Source organism: Dipodomys spectabilis, unplaced genomic scaffold (assembly GCF_019054845.1).
Source record: "Dipodomys spectabilis isolate Male_0828 unplaced genomic scaffold, ASM1905484v1 ptg000098l, whole genome shotgun sequence".
In the NCBI taxonomy this organism is placed as follows: domain Eukaryota; kingdom Metazoa; phylum Chordata; class Mammalia; order Rodentia; family Heteromyidae; genus Dipodomys; species Dipodomys spectabilis.
The window spans coordinates 10,810,342-10,830,571 of NW_024870775.1; the positions used below are offsets into that span (position 1 = coordinate 10,810,342).

General features: G+C 48.8%; 1 protein-coding gene across 5 annotated transcripts in view; it reads left to right on the forward strand.

The window, feature by feature from the left end:
- Nucleotides 1–20,230, forward strand: part of Card11 (caspase recruitment domain family member 11) — a 76,768-nt gene that overhangs the window by 38,410 nt on the left and 18,128 nt on the right. For 3 of the 5 annotated variants that reach the window (XM_042686879.1, XM_042686881.1, XM_042686880.1), the window contains exons 3-12: nucleotides 5,691–5,912; nucleotides 8,072–8,209; nucleotides 10,246–10,571; nucleotides 13,870–14,049; nucleotides 15,406–15,558; nucleotides 16,281–16,406; nucleotides 17,725–17,922; nucleotides 18,442–18,618; nucleotides 19,007–19,058; nucleotides 19,959–20,041. In XM_042686879.1, coding sequence (XP_042542813.1) covers nucleotides 5,691–5,912; nucleotides 8,072–8,209; nucleotides 10,246–10,571; nucleotides 13,870–14,049; nucleotides 15,406–15,558; nucleotides 16,281–16,406; nucleotides 17,725–17,922; nucleotides 18,442–18,618; nucleotides 19,007–19,058; nucleotides 19,959–20,041 — 1,655 coding nt within the window. The remainder of the gene's footprint in view (nucleotides 1–5,690; nucleotides 5,913–8,071; nucleotides 8,210–10,245; nucleotides 10,572–13,869; nucleotides 14,050–15,405; nucleotides 15,559–16,280; nucleotides 16,407–17,724; nucleotides 17,923–18,441; nucleotides 18,619–19,006; nucleotides 19,059–19,958; nucleotides 20,042–20,230) is intronic. The other 2 variants (XM_042686882.1, XM_042686884.1) reach the window with 1 other exon arrangement.

A 20,230-nucleotide genomic window follows, 5' to 3' on the forward strand; every position in this document is an offset into this window, starting at 1 on the left:
ACTTCAGAGCCCCACAGAAGTACAAGCTGTTAGCACCTGACCTGCCATTCTCTCCTGCAGCTGCACCTCTCAGCCACTCTGCAAATCCCCCACCAGGCCCAACATCTTTCCATCTCTCTGCCCTGCCATCTGGATGACATTCCGGACATTTGTGCCCCAGGGAATCCTCAGATCCACCCTGGGTGCAGAGATCCCTGGCATCACTGGAACAACTAAAAGATCAGTCACAGGGTCTCCTTTCTCTGAGTTACTGCCCAAGATGAAGGCAAACTCCTGCCATCCGTTTCCCATCACTTGACATGGGGAGCTCCAGTTCACCATGAGCATCAGCTTCCCTGCACACGGCCTGGGCCATGAGGCACTGCACAAGCTTGTCTAGAAACCGTGGGTAGATGCCACACAAAAGCCACTTTGGCAGTTCGCAAGACACCCATTCTCCCGGAACCATGTGGGTTGGGATTTCCGAGGGGGAAAAAATAGGATGTGATTCTGTTAGTAGTTGTTGATAAGTAGCAGCAACGCCTGCTGCGTGTTTATTCATAAATAACTCATGGTAGCGCTGGTTTAGAATGCTGGCTGCCTGAGAAGAGGAAAGGAAGTATGTCTTCCTTCTTAGGTGAAAATGAGCACCCTGGTGCCCTGTTGTCCTGAATGGGAGGGTGTCGTGGGCAGCGGGCTCCACCCAGGATGCATGGGTGCCACTGGGTATTAGGCTCAAGGCAATGTAGCACAGAAAGGCAAGCTGTGCATGAATGAGCTCAGAATATGGGGGACTCGTGGATACATAATATATGTAATACATCACAGCACAGCTATTGAGAAGGAGGAATAAAAGAGCTCCAGTTTGAAAGCTAGAAGTAAAACTATCCCTATTTGCAGATGACATGATCCTACCTTTAGAATATCAAAAGTCATCTACTATTAAAACTATTAGGTAAATTAAATTGGCAGCCGAGGAAAGAGAGCAGCCCATGGTATACAGGCAAAGGAAAGGTTTATTTTCGAGCTCCAAGCCGCCTCTGGTCAACTTGGAAGCCAATGCAGCAGGGATTTAAAAAGGTCTAACCATAGCCAGGCCACGATTTATCAAAACCAGGGGCGGGAGAAGGTGTGGCCACACCAGATGTAGATGTGATCTTGGGGGCAGGGGTGGGGGGGAGGTGACTGCCTCCAAGTTTGCCAGTTACTGAGGTGACACAAGTACTGGGCGGAGACTTAACCAAGAGGCGGGAGGAGTCTGCTCCCAGGGCGTACCTTACAAAAAACAATAAATTAGTCAGATGTTAGCAGCTCATGCCAGTAATCTTGTTACTCAGGATGCTAAAATCTGGAGGATTGAGGCAGCCCAGGCAGAAAAGCCTGAAACTCTATCTCTAAAATCGCCAGCAGAAAGTCGGGCTGGAGTCATAGCTCAGGTGGTAGAGCACCCACTGAGCAAGCAAGCCAGCCTAGCAAGGGCAAAGCCCTGAGTTCCAACCCCACTACTGCCAAAAAAAAAAAGAAAAAGAACAGTTATCTTTCTCTCAGAAATTGGCAAGCAAATCCTACAACTCACATGGAATCATAAAGGGGCACATGATCTCCAAAACAATCTTGAAAAAGAGTAATAGGGTACCAAGGATGGGGGATAGGCTCCTACTTCCCAACTTATTACAAGACTATGGAAGGCAGTGCGGTTCTAGCATAAAAACAAACAGACTTGAGTGTGGTCAACTGGAAAGTCCAGAAACAAACTTCCGCATTTAGGATCATCTGATTCTCAACTAGGAGTCCAAGCTCACTCCATGTAGAAAGAATAGTTTTTGGGGGGTGAATTCTCTGGAACAAGGAGCTATCTACATGGGACACTCTGCAGTGAGACACACCTGATTTGTAACATACACACAACAGATTACAGTGCTGAATGTAAGAGCTAAAGTATAAAACGGTAAGAAAAAAAATAAAAGTAACTGTTGGGGGGTTTGTTTTGTTTGTTTGTGATACCAGTGCCTTGTGCTTTTCCAGCTGGCATGCTACCACTTGAGTCACAACACCAGCCCAAGAGGTAAACAGTGACATTTGTGTGTGTGTGTACAGAGGCTGAGGCTTCAACTCTAGGTCTGAGTGCAGCCTCTGAGTTTTATTGCTCAAAACTAGCACTCTACCACTTGAGCCACTTCCAGCTTTTTGGTGATTAATTGGAGATCAGAGTCTCACAGACTTTCCCAGGCTTCCAACCACAATCCTCAGACCTCAGCCTCTTAAGTAGCTGGGATTACAGGTGTGAGCAACCAACACCTGGCAATAATTACTTTTTTTAATACGTTCCAAAATCAAAATGGAAGAAAAAAACAACTATATGACATCAGAATTTAATTTTTTAAACTAGATTCTTTTTTTTAGTACCATTTGAATGCAAGACCTTGATTGCTAGGCAGATGCTCTACCACTTGAGCCAGGCACCCACCCCTTTGTTTCAGTTTGTTTTGGGGATAAGCTCTAACTTTTCCAATCACAATCCTCTTATCTCTACCTTCTGAGTATCTGAACCACACCTGGCCCAAGTTTAGACTCTAAGAATATGAAAGTACTCCTGACAGAAAGGGAGAAAATATTTGCAAGTCACACATTTAATAAAGGATATGCATCCAGCATATTCCTACAACACAATAATAAAAAGACCAACAGCTCAATTTTTAAATGGGCAAAGGATTTGAATAGATAATTCTCTTCACAAATGGCCAATATGCAAATGAAAAGATGCTCCATATCATTATCATTAGGAAAATGCAAAACCAAACCACAGTGAGACTCTACTTCACATTCAGCACAATGACTGTAATAAAAGACAGAGGAGAGCCAGCATTAGCAAGAATGTGGCAAAGGAGAGCCCAGACATTACTCATGGGAATGCAAGATGGCGTGGCTGCTGTATGCTGCAAAACGTTACATGCACACCAACCATATGTCTCAGGAATTCCACCCGTACAAGGATGAAAACATCTATTCACACAAACAGCTGCCCAGGAATGCCCACAGCAGCACTGCTCATACTGTAGAAATAACTCAAATGTCCACCTGTGGATGATGGGCCACACAACACATGTCATATCCATACAATGAAAAATCACTTGGGATCTGGGCCAGTGGCTAACACCTGTAATCCTAGCTACTTGGGAGGTGAAGATAGGAGGATCGTGGTTCTAAGGGAAGCCCTGGCAAAAAGTTAGTGTGACTCTTAAATCTCAAAGAACAAGCCAGGTGTGGTAGCAAGTGCTTGCAATCCCAGCTATATGCAGGAAGAAGAGGTAGGCTCATGGTCCAAGGCCAGCAGAGGCAAAAAATCATTTGGCAATTTTTTTTCATGAAGATCTGATATGTGCTTCAACATTAATGAATTTTTTAAAATTATTCTAAATGAAAGAAACCAGCCACAAAAGACTACATTGTATAACTCCATTAGTAGGAGAGTCTAGAAAGCGTACTTTTCTAAGCAGGAAGGACAGTTCTTAGAGAAAAATAGTGACATTAAAAGGGATAGTGTTTCTTCATGAAATGAAGAAAATGCCCTTCACACTGACCGTGTTACCCCAGCACTCCTGGCTCACTCCTCCAATCCTAGCTACTTAGAAGGCTGAGATCAGGAAGCTCAGGGTTCCAGGACAGCTAGGAAGAAAAGTCCACAAGAGTCCACTTCAACAGAAGAATCTGAACATGGTGGTGTGAACTTGTTATCTCCACTGTGACAGGAAACCTAAAAGAGGAGGATCACATTCCAGGAACATACCTTAAAGGGAAGTGAAACCCTACCTCAAAAAAATCACACGCAAAGGGCGTTGTTCAGAGGTAGAATGACTGCCTAGCAAATGTGAAACCCTGATTTCAATCCCTAGGGCCACCAGGGGTAGAGGGAAACAGGGGGAGGGGTGGGGGAGAGAAGAGAGAAGAAAGGAAAGTGGGAAAAAATGAAGTATGTAGGGTGTAGTAGTGCATACTTGTAACACAATACTCAGGAGGCTAAAGTAGGAGGATTGTGAATTCAAATCTATCTTAGGCTGCCTATTAAGACTCTGTTTCAATCAAAGCAAAATGAAATCAAAAGATTGAATTAGATCTACGTGTATTTTTCTTAAAAAGACTTAAAACCTTATGATTAAGCCTGAGCCAGGGGTTCATTCCTGTAATCCTAGCTACTCAAGGCATTGAGATCTGATTATCACAGTTCAAAGCCAACCTAGGCAGAAAAGTCCATGAGACTCTAATCTTCAATTAACCAGTGGAGGTGGGGCTCAAGTGGTAGAACACCAACCCTGAGCAAAAAAAAAAACCAGGCAAGAATGCAAGGCCCTGAATTCAAGCCCAAATACCAGCATGCACACACGTGCGCGTGCATGCGCACACACACACACACACACACACCAACAAAGTATTATGACTTACCTTTTCATTGTGTTTAGATATAAATATGTATTTGTATTGATGTTCAAATCCTCCCTTCTCGCATATATACTTTATATATACTTTATATATACAGTCTCTATTGTACTTATTTCTTGTTAATATCAATTAATTATACAAGGGGAACTTTTTTTCTTTTTCCAGTAAGGGTTTCAGCTCAGGGCTTCTTGCACTCTCTCAGTTTCCTTCCTAGGCAGGCACTGTCTCATTTGAACCACATGTGAGTGCTGTTTTATGCTTCTTATTTGGGAGGTAGCATCTTTTCTGCCTGGTTTGGTGTTTTCAGTCTTCTGGATCTCAGCCTCCCTAAAAGCTGGGATTATAGGGGTGAGCTACCAGTATCCAGCCAGCTTACATTTTTTTGGAAACTTACCAAGACATAATTTTTCCAAGTTTTTCCACTTCCTTACAAATGGGGCAATGTCATTCTTTCTGATGGAAACATAGAATTCCATTGTGTATATGTACCACATTTTCTAAGCAAAGTAAGCCAGAACCAAAGACATATAGGCTGCATGGTTTCCCTCATTTGTAGTTATTAGAATGGGCCTGTGTATCTATAAGTAAACCCAATGGATAGTAAAAGACAGATAATTACACCTGAGCATGGTTGATTAAACAGCAGTCTAAACTTTCACAGTGAGAACAAAGGGGGATATTCTTAGGAGAGGATCAAAGGGCTCAATAGCTATGTGCATATGATTATATAAAACGATGCTTATCGAAATGCACGCCAAGAAATAGAAGCAAGAGGTTTTTTTTTATTATTGTATTGTTTGTGGTTCTTTTTTCTTCTTATTTTTCCTCTGGTTTATTCCCTTCTGTCACTGGTTGTTTTTTTTTTTTTTTCTGTACCCTTTGTCACTGGTTGTTTTTTTTTTTTTTTTTCTGTACCCTTTGTCTTGTATATATGTTTATCTGATATGGGGAGAGGAAGGGAAAGAACAGAAATGGTGGGACAAAGGGTGAACCAATTCAGCAGTGGAACCCACTACACATTATGTTGAAAATGAACTATACAACTTGGGTGGTGGGGAGGAAAATCAGGGGAAAAACTGGGAGAGAATGAGGGAGGGAGGGAGGGACACTGTTCAAAAGGAAATGTATTCATTACCTGACTTACGTAACTGTAACCCCTCTGTACATTACCTTTATGATAAAATTTTAAAAGAAATAATAAAACTTATCCAGATACTCTCAGAGGAGCGCACAGGGCTATCCTGAACTCTTCGGTCCACCTTGTTGGGGTTTAGGCATCCCAGGAGAAGGCCTGGAGATGGAGGACTACATGGAGACTCTGAAGGACGAGGAGGACGCCCTGTGGGAGAACGTGGAATGCAATCGGCACATGCTCAGCCGCTACATCAACCCCGCAAAGCTCACGCCCTACCTGCGGCAGTGCAAGGTCATTGATGAGCAGGATGAGGATGAAGTGCTGAGCGCTCCCACCCTGCCCTCCAAGATCAACCGTGCAGGTAACAGAGGTGGCCACCAGGGGTGCCAGAGGCAAGGCACCCCATTTCCCCCACTTTCCCCCCAACACACACACCTGGCTCAAAACTGTCAAGCCAGGGATCCATGGACCACTGCCCATCACAGTCCCCACTGAGCTGCCTCTGGTTATAACTCAAACGGTCCTTCAAATTGCCAGAGGGTGGAATTCACACCTCTTGTTTATTTACTTAGGTGGTTCTGGGGTTTGAACTCAGGGCCTGTATTCCCTAGGTAGGAGCTCCTCACCACTTGAGCCACACCCCCAAACCCCAGGAATTGGCATCTGATTGACATCGCTAACCTGAATTTTAGCACCACCTTCAATTATGTCAGCAAACAATGAATCATACTAGTGATTTGTAATACCAATGAATTTTGTCAACAAATAGAAAACAGTAAACAGCCAGGCGCTGGTAGCTCATACCTATATTCCTAGCTACTCAAGAAACAGATCTGGAGGATTGAGATTCCAAGTTGGCCCAAACAGAACAGTCCATGAGACTCTGATCTCCAAATAACCATGCAAAGCTGGACTGGAGATATGACTCAAGTGGTAGGGCAATAGCCATCAGCAAGAAAGCCAAACAAGAACACAAGGTCCTGAGTTCAAGCCCTGATTATCAGTAAATGAACACATAAACATGCCAGGTATGATGGCCTCTGCCTGTAATATTGGCTACTTGCAAAGCAAAGATGAGAGGATTGATGGCCAATGCTAACCTGGGGGAAAAACAATTAGCAAGACCCAATCTCAACAAGTAAACTAGGCCTGGTGTACTTATCTATGGAATCCTGAACCCCTGAGTTCAAAGCTCAGTACAAGTAAATAAATACCTTGATGTCACATTATATCTTTGCAAATGTCTTCAAATGCATTTGTTTCTCACTCAAAAATCACAGCAGTTATTAAACCAAGTTTTAAACTGTGGAGCATTCATGTAAAAGTATGTTTGTTACAGAACCACACATTTGTTTACTATTTGATAACTTCCATTGTCACCAATTTCCTTTGCTGCTGAGATATTTAATCTGTTAAGCAACCTTATTCTGAGAAGGGGTCCATAGGCTTTTCCAGCAGTCTCTAGTGCTTGCTTTATTTTCATGCACCCATGTGTACACTGAACATCTAGGCTGTATTCTTTATTTGGGTCCTAGACTGTGATATAAAATGTATTTGTCTCTGGGATGAGAGCTCGCTGTCCCTGTGGCACAGGTGATAATAAGCAGTTCCTAGGCCTTGACTCTGTTCTGCCCCCATGGGAGACATCCTTAATTAAGAACATCATGACTTCCCAGTGAGCTCCCGTGTGACTCTGGAATCCTTCTGAACACAGAGTGCCAGGCAGCTTCACCAAACAATCAGAAGTGACATGAGATAAAATGTATTTATCATATCTGTCCCGGGGAAAAGGTAGAGTGTTAAGACCTCAAAAGAAGAAATATCTGAAAATAAAATGTTTAATGAAGGGCCAAGAAGTATACACAATAAGTGCATTTAGGAATGTGTTCATCTGTGTTTCTAGTGCTATGTCAAAATACTTGAGTCAGGCTAACTTTGTACAGAAAAGAAGTTTTTTGGCTCATAAAGTTTGGGAGGCTTAAGGGTAAGCTGCTAAGAGCTCAGCTCCATGGAGGTGATTGTTGGCAGGGTGTGGAGAAGAGATTACATTTCCCACCAGGAAGCCTCAGAGTGACTGGGGTCCCTCAATCCTCCCTAAGGGCACACCCCCAAATGACCTAAGGAAGATCATAGAGCTCTTCCTCTTTTCGGTGACTTTCCCTAGCTCCCACTCAAATACTCAGAATCCCTATATATCCCCTATGCTTCCAACCTCTGTCAGCCACAGAAAACCTAATGCATATGTGGGTGGTCTTAGCCCTGGCCAATCAGAAAAACCCAAAACTCGTGATTTCCTGTGACTAAGATTCTACATATCCCACTTCTACCAATTTATTAGACAATGATAGGTAAGTATTCACCAAAGCCCTGCTGAAGGCCTGACAAGTTGATTGGCATTATCTGGACTCCAAGATCCATCTCAGAAATGCTAGAAGTTGGTGGAGACACAATCAGAATAAGACTTACAAATGCAGACCACTTCTGTCCGTCCTGTCAGGGCTGATTTGCTTTTCCTTTCAGGTCGATTGTTGGACATTCTGCATACCAAAGGGCAAAGGGGTTATGTGGTTTTCTTGGAGAGCCTAGAATTTTACTACCCAGAACTGTACAAACTAGTGACGGGGAAGGAACCCACTCGAAGATTCTCCACCATCGTAGGTGAGTGATGTTACCATCGGAAGTATGTAGGCTCTACTAGGAGACATGTGTCCTGCAGAAGGACAATATGAAGGCTGTGAGTCTGTCACATGCTGGACTTTTGGGCTGTCTACCATGAATTTCACCTCATGGTGAAAGGCAGGTGACAAGGGCAAAACAAACAAGAGCCCGGGGGTGGGGGGGTCCATGACATGCCTCATCTGTGGTGCTGGGGACTGGGAGGAGGGGGTAAGCAGATGGGCCTTTGATCCTCTGCAGCTTACCTCCATCTTCCCTGCTCTCCTGCCAGGGTCTAAATGTTCTATCAGTTTTCTCTGTCTCCAGGCCAGCCCCTCCCACTCCCTTCATTCATTTCCTGGCCGGCTCCAAGGCTTTCTTCATCCTCTTCATGCCCCGTCTCCTGCTTAGGTCTCTTCTATGGTTTTCCATTTCTCCATATAAAGACCTGGGTCTTTAATGTGACTCACAAGGAACCCCCAAGTCCTCCTGGCCTCACCTTTCTGCCTCCATCTCCTGCGCTCTCTCCTTCCTCTTTTCCCTTGCTCAAACACTTGAATCATCCTTCACTTCTGGAAATATGCCAAGACCCTCCCTCCTCCAACTGGCCATGGCTGTGCTTATCTACCTTCTAGGATGATACTCCTTTCCCCTGAGGAAAAATCCTCCCTTCTCTAACCACTGCCCCCCAGAGCGGCTCTGGTTCCCCCACCACACATAATCATAGTCTCTTATACCTTCACTTTGTGAAATACTCACAGACTAATGCTCTCCGGGTGTGAGCTGACCCTTCCTTCCTTCCTTTCTTCTTTCTTTTTTAATAATTTTTATTGCTATAAGTGGTTACATAAATTTCACAAATTTCACAGTATTGTGAGATAGTGATACTTAGTTAAAGTCACAAATACATCTTAACTTTCACAAGGCAAATTGTCATTATCATGGTCTATAAAGTTTGTGAATTCTATGAGCTTTGACAATACAACTATTTCTTCCACATGGGGTGATAGGTACATTTCTTTCCTTTGGCTTAGTGTAAGTTGTTGTATATTTTCCCATTTCCCTCTGATTCTGTGCTCTCCTCCTAGCTTCCCTCAGATGTGCATGATTATATACTATATATGTGGTCAAGAACATGGAGTCATTTAGAAATGATACGACAAATTGGAAGTTCTTTGTTTCTTGAGTCCTGTTTACTTTGTTCTATCTCCTTATATTTTGGATTTAACATCCACATAGCAGGGAGACCTTGTGCCATTTGTCTCTCTGCTCTTGGCTCACTTCACTCAAAATGATTTGTTCTAGTTCCATCCATTTTCCTAAGAATGCCATTATTAGCCAGTGGCTCATGCCCATAATCCTAGCTACTCAGGAGGCTGAGATCTGAGGATCACGGTTCAAAGCCAACCTGGGCAGAAAAGTCTGTGAGACTCTTATCTCCAATAAACTGCTAGAAAACCGCTCAAGCAGTAGAGCGTTCACCCTGAGATAAGAGCTGAGGGACAGCACCCAGGCCCAGAGTGCAAGCCCCACGACCCACAAAAAAAAAAAGAAAAAAGAATGCCATTATTCTGTCCTTTCTAATGGCTGTATAATATTCCATTGTATATAGGTACCACAATTTTTTGATCCATTCATCTGTAGTGGGACATCTTTCTTTTTTCTTTCTTCCCTTTCTTTCTTTTTACCGTCCTGAGCTTGGACCAGGGCCCAGGCACTGCTCCTGAGCTTTGGTCAGTGAAGGCTAGCACTCTACCACTTTGAGCCACAGCACCACTTCCCTTTTTTTTTTTTTCTTTTTTAATGTCTTTTCCTCTTACTAGACAAGAAGCTCTCCCAAGACCAGGCTGTTTTGCTCACCTTGACTCCCTAGTGCTAAAGGGCCCAACAGAGTTTACTAAGATGTTGTTGAATGAATGAGTGAATAGATGACGCCTGTCCCCTTCCCCTTCAACCCCCCCCCCCCCCGCAGACCTCTCCCTCCCCCTCCCCACCCCCTCCCCAGCCCTGGGGCCTGACCCAACGCCCCTTCTCCACAGTGGAGGAGGGCCACGAGGGCCTCACGCACTTCCTGATGAACGAGGTCATCAAGCTGCAGCAGCAGATGAAGGCCAAGGACCTGCAGCGCTGCGAGCTGCTGGCCAAGGCGCGGCAGCTGGAGGACGAGAAGAAGCAGCTGCTGCTGACGCGGGTGGAGCTGCAGACCTTCCAGGACCGCTACCACAAGATGAAGGAGGAGCGCGACGGCTACAACGACGAGCTGGCCAAGGTCAAGGACGACAACTACAACCTAGCCATGCGCTACGCCCAGCTCAGCGAGGAGAAGAACATGGCGGTGATGAGGAGCCGGGACCTCCAGCTCGAGGTGGGGCACGCGTTGTTTTTCATAGCCGCAGCGTTTGGATGGCGCCCGCCCATTGCAGTGGGGCCGTCCATCTTTCTTGCTTTTTGCTAGCTCAGTCCTTGAAGTACACGTCAGAGGACATATGAACCACACATCTACTGGAATGTTTTCCTCTCTTTAATAAATTAATAGAAATATCATTTTTTAAATCATGGGCACCTGCAGACAAGCGCTCACAGCTCCCACACACACTTCAATGCGGCCCGACCTTTCTGCCCACACAGATGAGGGGAAGGGGGGGAAGGGTCTACAGCCGTCCTGCGCATGCGTGAGCAGACACCTGTGCCTGGGTCTCTCTCTCTCTCTCTCTCTCTCTCTGCGCATGTGCAGGCATGCGCAGAAAGCCTCTAGGAGCTTAATGCATCTGGATCCAGTCTGCACATGTTCAACACAGGCATTAAAACCCCCCATGAGTTCAGTGCACCTAGATCCACTCTGCGTGTGTGCAGATCTGTGCACGAAGCCCCCATGCGCTCAGTGCACCTAGATCCATTCTGCACATGCGCAAACATGCACACTTCTCCCCTGTCTCAGGAAAGGGGAGAAATCGGAGACTACAGCCCCAGTGTGACAGGGAGGTTGGAGCACCTCGGCTGCAGACCACCAGGCTGAGGAAATAAACGCAGCACCTGTTTGGCAGAGGCTGCACACCTTGGGGCCAGGCCTGTCCATCATGCCAGTATCTACATTGCTCTCCATGCTGCTTCCCGCCCTGTGGGACAGTCGGCATGCTTATCAGTGCACACCCACCAGCCTGATGGTTGACATGCTTCACCAGTTTATTTCCTAAGTAGAGGAGGAAGGGGACTTGCGTTATCCACCTCTTCCTTGTATTTACCAAATGTCATCATGCTCGGACCCTTAAGGCTGAGAGCACTGCCTGTCAGGGAGTGTACATTATAATCAGAAAACAAATCCATCAAAAACCTGGTAGGTTAAGGGCTACCAGGACTAGAAGATGGAAGAACAGAGTGAAGCAAGATGCTTTTTTATTAGCTTTGTTTTGGTGGTCCTGAAGTTTGAACTCAGGGTCTTGACACCTGTTAGAAAGGTGCTCTATCACTTCAGCTAAGCTGACATCCCTTCTTAAATTTTAGTTATTTTTCAGAGAGTGTCACTCACCAATTTTTCCTAAGGCTAGCCTCAGACTGAGATTCTCCTACCTCTGCCTCCCAGGTAGCTTGGGTGACCGATCTATATAGCTACACCTGGCTTGTTTGTTGAGTTGGAGATCTCTGTAAATTTTTGCCCTTATTGACTTTGAACAACAATCCTTTTATTAGCTAGGGATATAAGAATGCTTCACCGCACCTAGCAAAGTGGTCTTTCATCCAGGATGGTCAGGAAGGGTATCTAAGAAAGGAACAGATGAACAGGAATGGGAACCATCCATGAAAGTCAGGGTAACATAATTGCAGAGACCCCCCAAGGAAGAGGACTGTTTGGGTTTTCCCTGGCTTAATGTCAGGAGAGATAGTGAGGCTGAAACCAAATGAGCCAGTGGTACTAGAGGAGGTGGGAGAGATAAGAGGGCCAGCTGGAGTCCAGGTATGGGGGCAGTGGTAAGAACTGTGGGATTTATTCCAGTTGTGATGGAAGCTGCTGAAGGATTGAGAGCTGGAGAGTGACAGCTGATTTATATCTGAGAAGGATCACTCTGGTTGCTGGGTGGAAAATAGACTCTCGGAATATTTATGAAGCACCTGCCATGTGTAAGACACTGTGCTAAGTACTGTGAGGGACACGGGGATAAATAACCTGAGCTCTGCTCGGGTGACTTAGGATTTAGTGAGGCAGACAGATCGGTAAACAATCCAGGAGCATTCAGGTGAATTGAGTCCGTGGTCTGATGGGCAGTGGAGCGTTTCAGCTCAGAGTGTGCATGGTGAAGTTTTGTGTTAGATTCAGGCTCTATCGCTTTCTTGGCTGTTCGTCTTAGGTTTTTCGGTGGTTGTGTTATTTTGTTTTGTTTTGTCCATTTGTGAGAGATAGAATCTCTGTATGATAGGATTGCTGAGTTTCTGCACTGAGTTTTGAGCAGAGTAAGGCCTGCAATTGTGTGGCCCCGTCCCCTGTCCCCCCTCCCTTCCTCCCCCCCCCCCACCGTCCCAGGACAAAGTGAATTTGTTTTGCATGACCAATTCCAGGGGTCTTGGTGCTATTTATTAACCTGGGGTGGAGAAGGGGGTACTTAGAAGTTGCACACTAGAACTTTCTCCTGTTCTAGACACCTAAGTGAGATACACTAAAAATGAAAAGATGTGTCAGAATGAAAGACTGTCCAGCCACCCAAGTACCTGGGTCATTTCTCTTCTCCAAGATGCTTCCCGATAGGGCCAAGGTCTCAGGACAGTTCAAGTGGCCCTGTCCTCTGTAAAGCTACAGACTCTGCCTGTCACATTTTGGTCACATTTCTTAAAGTTATTCCTTTTACAAGTTTCGATTTGGAAAATGGTGCTGGGCATAGTAGTCCATGCCTGTAATGCCAGCAATCGAGAGGCAAATGTAAGAGGATTGAAGTGTAGGCTACATAGTGAGTTCTAGTCAAAACAGAAAAGGAAAAAAAAAAAAAAGAATGAGGGCAGGATCCAAGGAAAGGAAAGGAAAAAACAAAAACTGTATGCAATTGCTCACACCTAGAATCCCAGATACCTGGGAGGTGGAAATCAGGAGGACTGCAGTTCAAGACCAGTCAGGGTAAAAAGTTATCAAGACCCCAACTCAACAAAGAAGCCAGTCACAACACAGCAACTCACATTTGTTATCCTGTTTATGCAAGAAGCTAGGTCATAGGATTATGATCCAAGATCCATCAGATAAAAATTGAGACCCTATCTGGCCTGGGATGTAGCTCAGTGGCAAAGCACTTGCCTAGAATGCAACATCCTGGGTTTGATCTCCAGTACCAAAAAAGAAAAAACAAACAAAAAATACAGCTGAAATAAAACAAAACCAAGCAAAAAAAAATTGAGACTCTATCTGAAAGTGAAAACAAGACTGGAGGTGTGGTTCAAGTGGCAGAGCTCCTGTCTAGTGAGTGCAAGACCCTGAGTTCAAACCCCAGTATCACAAAAAGAAAGAAAACGTTATGAAGGCGTGTCTTATGGAAAAGTGTCTCTGAGTCCTTCCTCACCACCAACAGAAAGGAGCAGAGGGACAGAGCTTGGGTTGTGTGGGAAAGCAGTAGGATCTGGGGGTGCTGGGCACTTCCCGTGTCCCCTGCCAACGCCCCTCCCCTCGGCTCCTCTGGGGATTTCAGATTGATCAGCTGAAGCACCGACTGAACAAGATGGAGGAGGAATGTAAGCTGGAAAGAAACCAGTCGCTGAAACTGAAGAATGACATTGAGAGCCGGCCGAAGAAGGAGCAGGTCCTGGAGCTGGAGCGAGAGAACGAGATGTTGAAGACCAAGATCCAGGAGCTACAGTCGGTCATCCAGGTGAGGCGCTGCTGGGGTGATGCAGGTGAGGATGGGGCATGGCCATGGTGACACAGGAGGGCGGGGTCATGGTGATACAGGTGTGGGAGGAGCGGAGCCACGTGATGGAGGGGAGGGGAGGGGCCGAGTGAAGCCATGGTGACACAAGCAAGGGCGGAGCAGGGCCAAAGTGGTGCAGTGAGGGCGGAGCCAGATGAGGCCATTGGTGACACAGTGAGGGCGGGGCGGGGCCTGGGTGAGGGTGGGGCGGGGCCTGGGTGAGGGTGGGGCGGGGCCTGGGTGAGGGTGGGGCGGGGCCTGGGTGAGGGCGGGGCGGGGCCTGGGTGAGGGCGGGGCGGGGCCTGGGTGAGGGTGGGGCGGGGCCTGGGTGAGGGCGGGGCGGGGCCTGGGTGAGGGTGGGGCGGGGCCTGGGTGAGGGCGGGGCAGGGCCTGGCCCGCACTCAGTGCAGATGATGCCTGTCAGCCTTGGCCACTTCCCTTTCCTCCTCTGTGAAGTGGGGGTGACCACAGCACACCCCCTTATCAGGGACATTCCATTATGGAAGATAATACTTTAAAAAAAAGAAAAGTTTGCCCCTGCCTGGGTGTGGAGGCTCATGCCTGTCATCCAGCTATGTGGCAGGCAGAGATAGGAAGCTCATGGTCCAGGCCTAGGGAAAAACACTATATTCTACTTGGAAAAAAAAGGAATAAAGAACAGGAGGTGTGGTTCAGGTGGTGGAGCACCTGCCTAGCCAGCATGAGGCTCTGAGTTCAAATCCCAGTAGTGCAAAAAAGAAAAAAGTCATCTCACTGACGCCTGCATTGAGAATCGCCATCCACCCAGAAATTAATGCTTTGTGCCATGAGAGGGAAAATGTACATCAACAGCCTTACCCTTAGACACACAGAAACCCAACAACACGCCGCCATCCCCTCCGACTCCCTCGCCTGTCACAGTGAGCAACAACATCCCAAGATACCTCTGCAGGAAAAGAAAAGATGCCCCCTCTCCATGCTATAGAATGGCCCCTAAGGGGGCCTGGCTGGATTTCAAGCAGAGACTGAGTCCTGCAGTAGTTGGAGCAGCTTACAGGATATTTGGGAGTGGCATCTGGGAATCTGGGGGTCTTTCTCATCATCACCCGAGTGTCTGGAGGAGCAGCTGCTGCTCCTGGCAGGATACTCGGCACAGGCTCCCCCTGGGCACAGTGGGCTTTCTGGGTCTTTCCAAGCGATCAATTTCTTAGATGATAAGCTGCTTAAGGTCCCCAAGAGAAACCCTGCCTCTGCCGGCACAAAACCTTCCACTCACTCTTCGTCTGTGGCTCCTCTGTCCCCACCCTCCCCGTTCACCTTGCTTCTCCCACCACCCAGGCCGGCAAGCGCAGCCTGCCAGACTCAGACAAAGCCATCTTGGACATCTTGGAACATGACCGGAAGGAGGCACTGGAGGACCGGCAGGAGCTTGTCAATAAGATCTACAACCTTCAGGAGGAGGTGCGCCAGGCTGAGGAGCTGCGAGACAAGGCAGGTGCACCAGGGGACTCCAAGGGCAGCGTCCACCCAGCCTGACCCTGACTCCTGCCCACCAGGAGTTGTGGAGGGTGGGGAGGGTAGGCATGGCAGCCAATACTGGGGCTTAAACTCAAGGCCTGGACACTATCCCTGAACTTTTTCACTCAAGGCTGATGCTCTACCACTTGAGCCACAGTGCAACTTCTGCTCTCTCTCTCTCTTTTTTTTTTTTTTTTTTTTGTCCATCATGGGGCTTGAACTCAGGGTCTGGACATTGTCCCTGAGCTTTTTCACTCAAGGCTAGTACTCTACCACTTGAGCTACAGAACCACTTCTGGTTTTCTGATGGCTAACTAGAGATAAGATTCTTACAGATTTTGCTGCCCCGGCTGCCTTAGAACCGTGATACTCAGATCTCAGCCTCCTGAGTAGCTAGGATCCCAGGCGTGAGCCACCTGCTTTCCAAGATGGCTTGGAAAAGAAGACACTCAGGGCACACATGGCCTCTGCATTGTTCTCCCCACGCATTGCCTAGTAGATCCATACCCATCCATTGCCAATTGAGCAGCATTCGACCACAGATGCCTTTCAGTCAGGTAGCTGCTTCTTGGACCGCTTGGGCCACATGGGGAGGGATGGGCAGTGCCAGGCTGCACAGCTGGAAAGTGAGCCGCCTGCCCTGACCTATTGATGGCTGGTGGCCTGCATTGATTTCTCACCTTGCTCTCCCACAGTACCTGGAGGAGAAGGAGGACCTGGAGCTGAAATGTTCCACGCTGGGCAAGGACTGCGAGATGTATAAGCACCGCATGAACACCGTCATGCTACAGCTGGAGGAGGTGGAGCGGGAGCGGGACCAGGTACCCTCCAGCCCCCTCACTCCACACACACCCCCAGTCCCTGGGCCCCAGGGCTTCTCAGTGACGTGGCCCACCCCACCATGTCATGGACTGCACAGGGATAGCCCATAAAGCCGTCTTTCCTGTTTCTACTTCAAAGGCCAATTCCAAAACCAGGCGTGGCAGGGCATGCCTGCCACCCCAGCCACTCAGAGGCAGAGATAGGAGGATCGCAGTCTAAAGCCAGCCCTGGGTAGAAATAGCATAAGACCTCATCTGGGAAAAAACTACAGCATGAAAGGCAGGGTGTGGTTCAGTGGTAGAGCACAAGGCACTGAGATCAGACCCCACTACAGCCATCCAGGAAGCTTCCAGAATCCACAGGCATTTGGGGATCACAAGGGCCTAAATAAGATTTCCAAGGGCTCACATGCAGAACGTGGTTTGGTTTGGTTTTTGGCAGTACTGGAGGGTTTGGGGGCGGGGTTGTGGGGGTTTTTTGTTGCTGTTTTTTGTTTTTTTGGTCATGGGGCTTGAACTCTGGGCCTGGGGGCTGTCTCTGAGCTCTTCAGCTCAAAGCTAATGCTCTACCACTTGAGCCACAGCACCACGTCCAGTTTTCTGGTGATTAATTGGAGATAAGAGTCTCACAGACTTTTCTACCTAGGCTGGCTTTGAACTGCAATCCTCAGTTCTCAGCCTCCTGAGTAGCTAGGAGGACAGGTGTGAGCCACTGGTGCCCACTCAGTACCTTGCAGATCTCAGCCACTTGACGCACATCCCCAGCCCTCTTGCTTTAAGTCACATTTGAGATACAATCTTGCATTTTTCCTGGATCAAGATTCTCCTATGTACCCTTCCTACACAGTTGGGATGGCAAGCATGTGTCATCACACTCAGTTTTTTTCATGTTGGCTGAAATGAGGGTCTTATGAACTTCTTTGCCAAAGCTGCCCTCAAAACTTGATCCTCCCAGTCTCTGCCTCCTGAATAGCACAAGCACAAGCATACCTGGCTAAACAAGGTCTTTATTAAAGCCGCCCTCAGGAAGGGCAGGCTCTGCTCCAAGGGACACTCATAAGATGGGGTGCCCTCAGACAAGCTGCCCACTCAGGATCCTCATCTGTGAAATGGGATGGGGTACAGCCCAGGGGGTACACAGCCAAGCTCACCTATCCCAGAACACATGGCAAAGGCTGAATGCACAACATGGGGTCACCTGGTTGAGACCCCCAAGAGTCAGAGTCAAGAGACACACAGCCCTGGCCTGGGTCAGAGAGGTCCCTGGGGGTTCCATCAGGGTGAAAGGTCAGGCGTCTCTGTCTGGCTTTCCCCACAGGCTTTCCACTCCCGAGACGAAGCCCAGACGCAGTACTCGCAGTGTCTGCTGGAGAAGGACAAGTACCGGAAGCAGATCCGGGAGCTGGAGGAGAGGAACGACGAGATGCGCATTGAGATGGTGCGGCGAGAGGCCTGCATTGTCAACTTGGAAAGCAAGCTCCGCCGCTTGTCCAGGGAGAGCAACAGCCTGGACCAGGTGAGTGGGCTGGGCCACAGGCGTCCAGGCCCCACGGGAGGCAGCTGACCCCCTTCCCACACGCCTCCTGTGTGCACACCTGCAGAGCGTTGACCAGAACGGAACTGGCTTCAAAGTTAGAAAGTATAGTCCAGCGCTAGTGGCTCACACCTGTAATCCCAGCCACTCAGCAGGCCAAGATTGGAGAAGTGAGGTTCAAAGCCAACCTAGGGAAGGGAAAATCCATGAGACTCATCTCCACTGAGCCACGAAAAAAGCCAGAAGTGGAGCTGGGACTCAAGTGGTAGAGCACCAACCTTAGTGACTAATGGACAGCACCCAGGCCCAGTACACACACACACACACTCACACGCACACGCACACTCGCACACACAAGCCATGGGTATGAGTCCAAGAGCCTGTCCACCAAGAAGAAGGCCAAGGCCCTACTGGGGGAAAGCCGGACAGGAGGAACGGGGGGTGGGGGCTGAGGATGAGGAGCTGCAATACCGGGCACCAGCCCCCCACCCCTGTGTGCAGAGTCTACCCCGGAACCTGCCAGCTGCCATCATCAATCAGAACTTTGGGGACACCAGCCCCAGGACCAACGGGCAGGAAGCGGACGACTCCTCCACCTCTGAGGACTCTCCAGAGGACAGCAAGTACTTCCTGCCCTACCACCCTCCCCGGCGCAGGATGAACCTGAAGGGCATCCAGGTACCCGCTGTCAATCAATCTCATCCTGGAGGGTAGGGCACGGGCGCCCCCTGCAGGCCACCTCAGGCTCTGCCTGGGGCTCTGTCAACCAGGGATGGCTTGCCACCTCAGCCCTAGAGAGGGAATTCATGCCAACACATGGTGTCTATTTGTTTTATTCATTTCCTTTACTCTTTAAGACAGACAGGCAGGCAGGCAGGGGCAGGCTATGCCTGCAGCTAACCCAGCCCAGGCAAAAACACAGACCTTACCTAAACAATTAATTACATAATTAATAAAGCCAATAAGGCTGTCTGCCTGGCTCAAGCAACAGAGCACCTGCCTAGCAAGCATGAAGTCCTATGTTCAAACCCCATGCCCTGTCTTCCCCTCCCCTCCCATCTCTCAGCTGCAGAGAACCAAATCCCCCATCAGCCTGAAGCAGGTGTCGGATGTTCAAGGTTAGTGAGTGCCCCCTGCCTCTCGCCCTCATCTGCTACTCCACGTCTCTCAGACCACTTTGGGGGCTTCTGGGGGGTCACACCAGGGAGCAGTCCATGCACGTGGTGATCTAAAGCCCAAGAGCCCCTGCCCCTCTCCATCCACACCAGGCATGCCGACAACCTGCCCTGGGAACGATGCCCCAGTGTGGAGGTGGGAAGTGGGAGGGAGAGAGGGATGTCGGGACATTGAAGCAGCCAGGAAGGGAAGCCTGGGGTTAGGGAAGGGGGACTGTAAAGGGGGAAGACAGGAAGGTGAGTGTGGCCTGGGAAGTATGCTGCATTGAACACTGCTGCCCAGGTGTGCTGAACCCAGAGTTGGGAGTTGGGAGTAAGGCTGTGAGGTGAGGTGAGTCAGGCTGAGCTGATCTTTTCAGGCATGGAGCAGTAAACAGGCCGGAGCCAAAGCCTGGTCCAGCTCACTGTGCTCCATCAGGTGTCTCCAGGACCTTTTTGTTGTTGTTGTTGTTGTTGTTGAAAGACATGTGCAAAGGGCCTGGGGTCTGGGAGAAGCAGAGTGTTAGCCCCAAGCAGAAAGGGAACAGCACCCCAGGGCCTGGACTCCATGCCTCAGGGGGCTGGGCCTACTGGGCTGCCTGGTTCTGGGGCTGGGTCAGGCCCAGGGGCCAGAAGACCAGCTGTGCCGACATAGAGGGGGAGGTCAGGGGACTCTGATGGCTGAGCAGTCCCACCCAGACTGGCCCTGTGGGCACACAGTCACCCAGGCAGCCCCTCACAGAGCAGGGGAGAGGATGGCACCAGCCATCTCTGATTTCCTTTTCCCTCCCCCTCCTTTCTGCCTGGCCCGTCCTCACCCCATACCTTCTCCCTGTCCCACCATGGCCCTCTCTGCTGCCACAGGGAAGGGGTCGGAAGATGACTGCACAGGCTGCAGCCCTGGCTCCTCCCGCTCACTCCCAGCTACCAGCTCCTTCTGCGATATGGTGAGCTGGGCTCCCGCGCACATACACCCCTGCCCCTGGGCTGCACGTTTCCAGACGTTTATGGGAAGATGTCTGCAGGCTTCCCAACGCATTCGCACCTTCCTTGCCTCCTCCTTTCCCAATTTAACACTCGGCGGGAGGAGGGCCTGAGGCTGAGGGCCAGGGGGAGGCGTGCTGGCACCAAGGCAG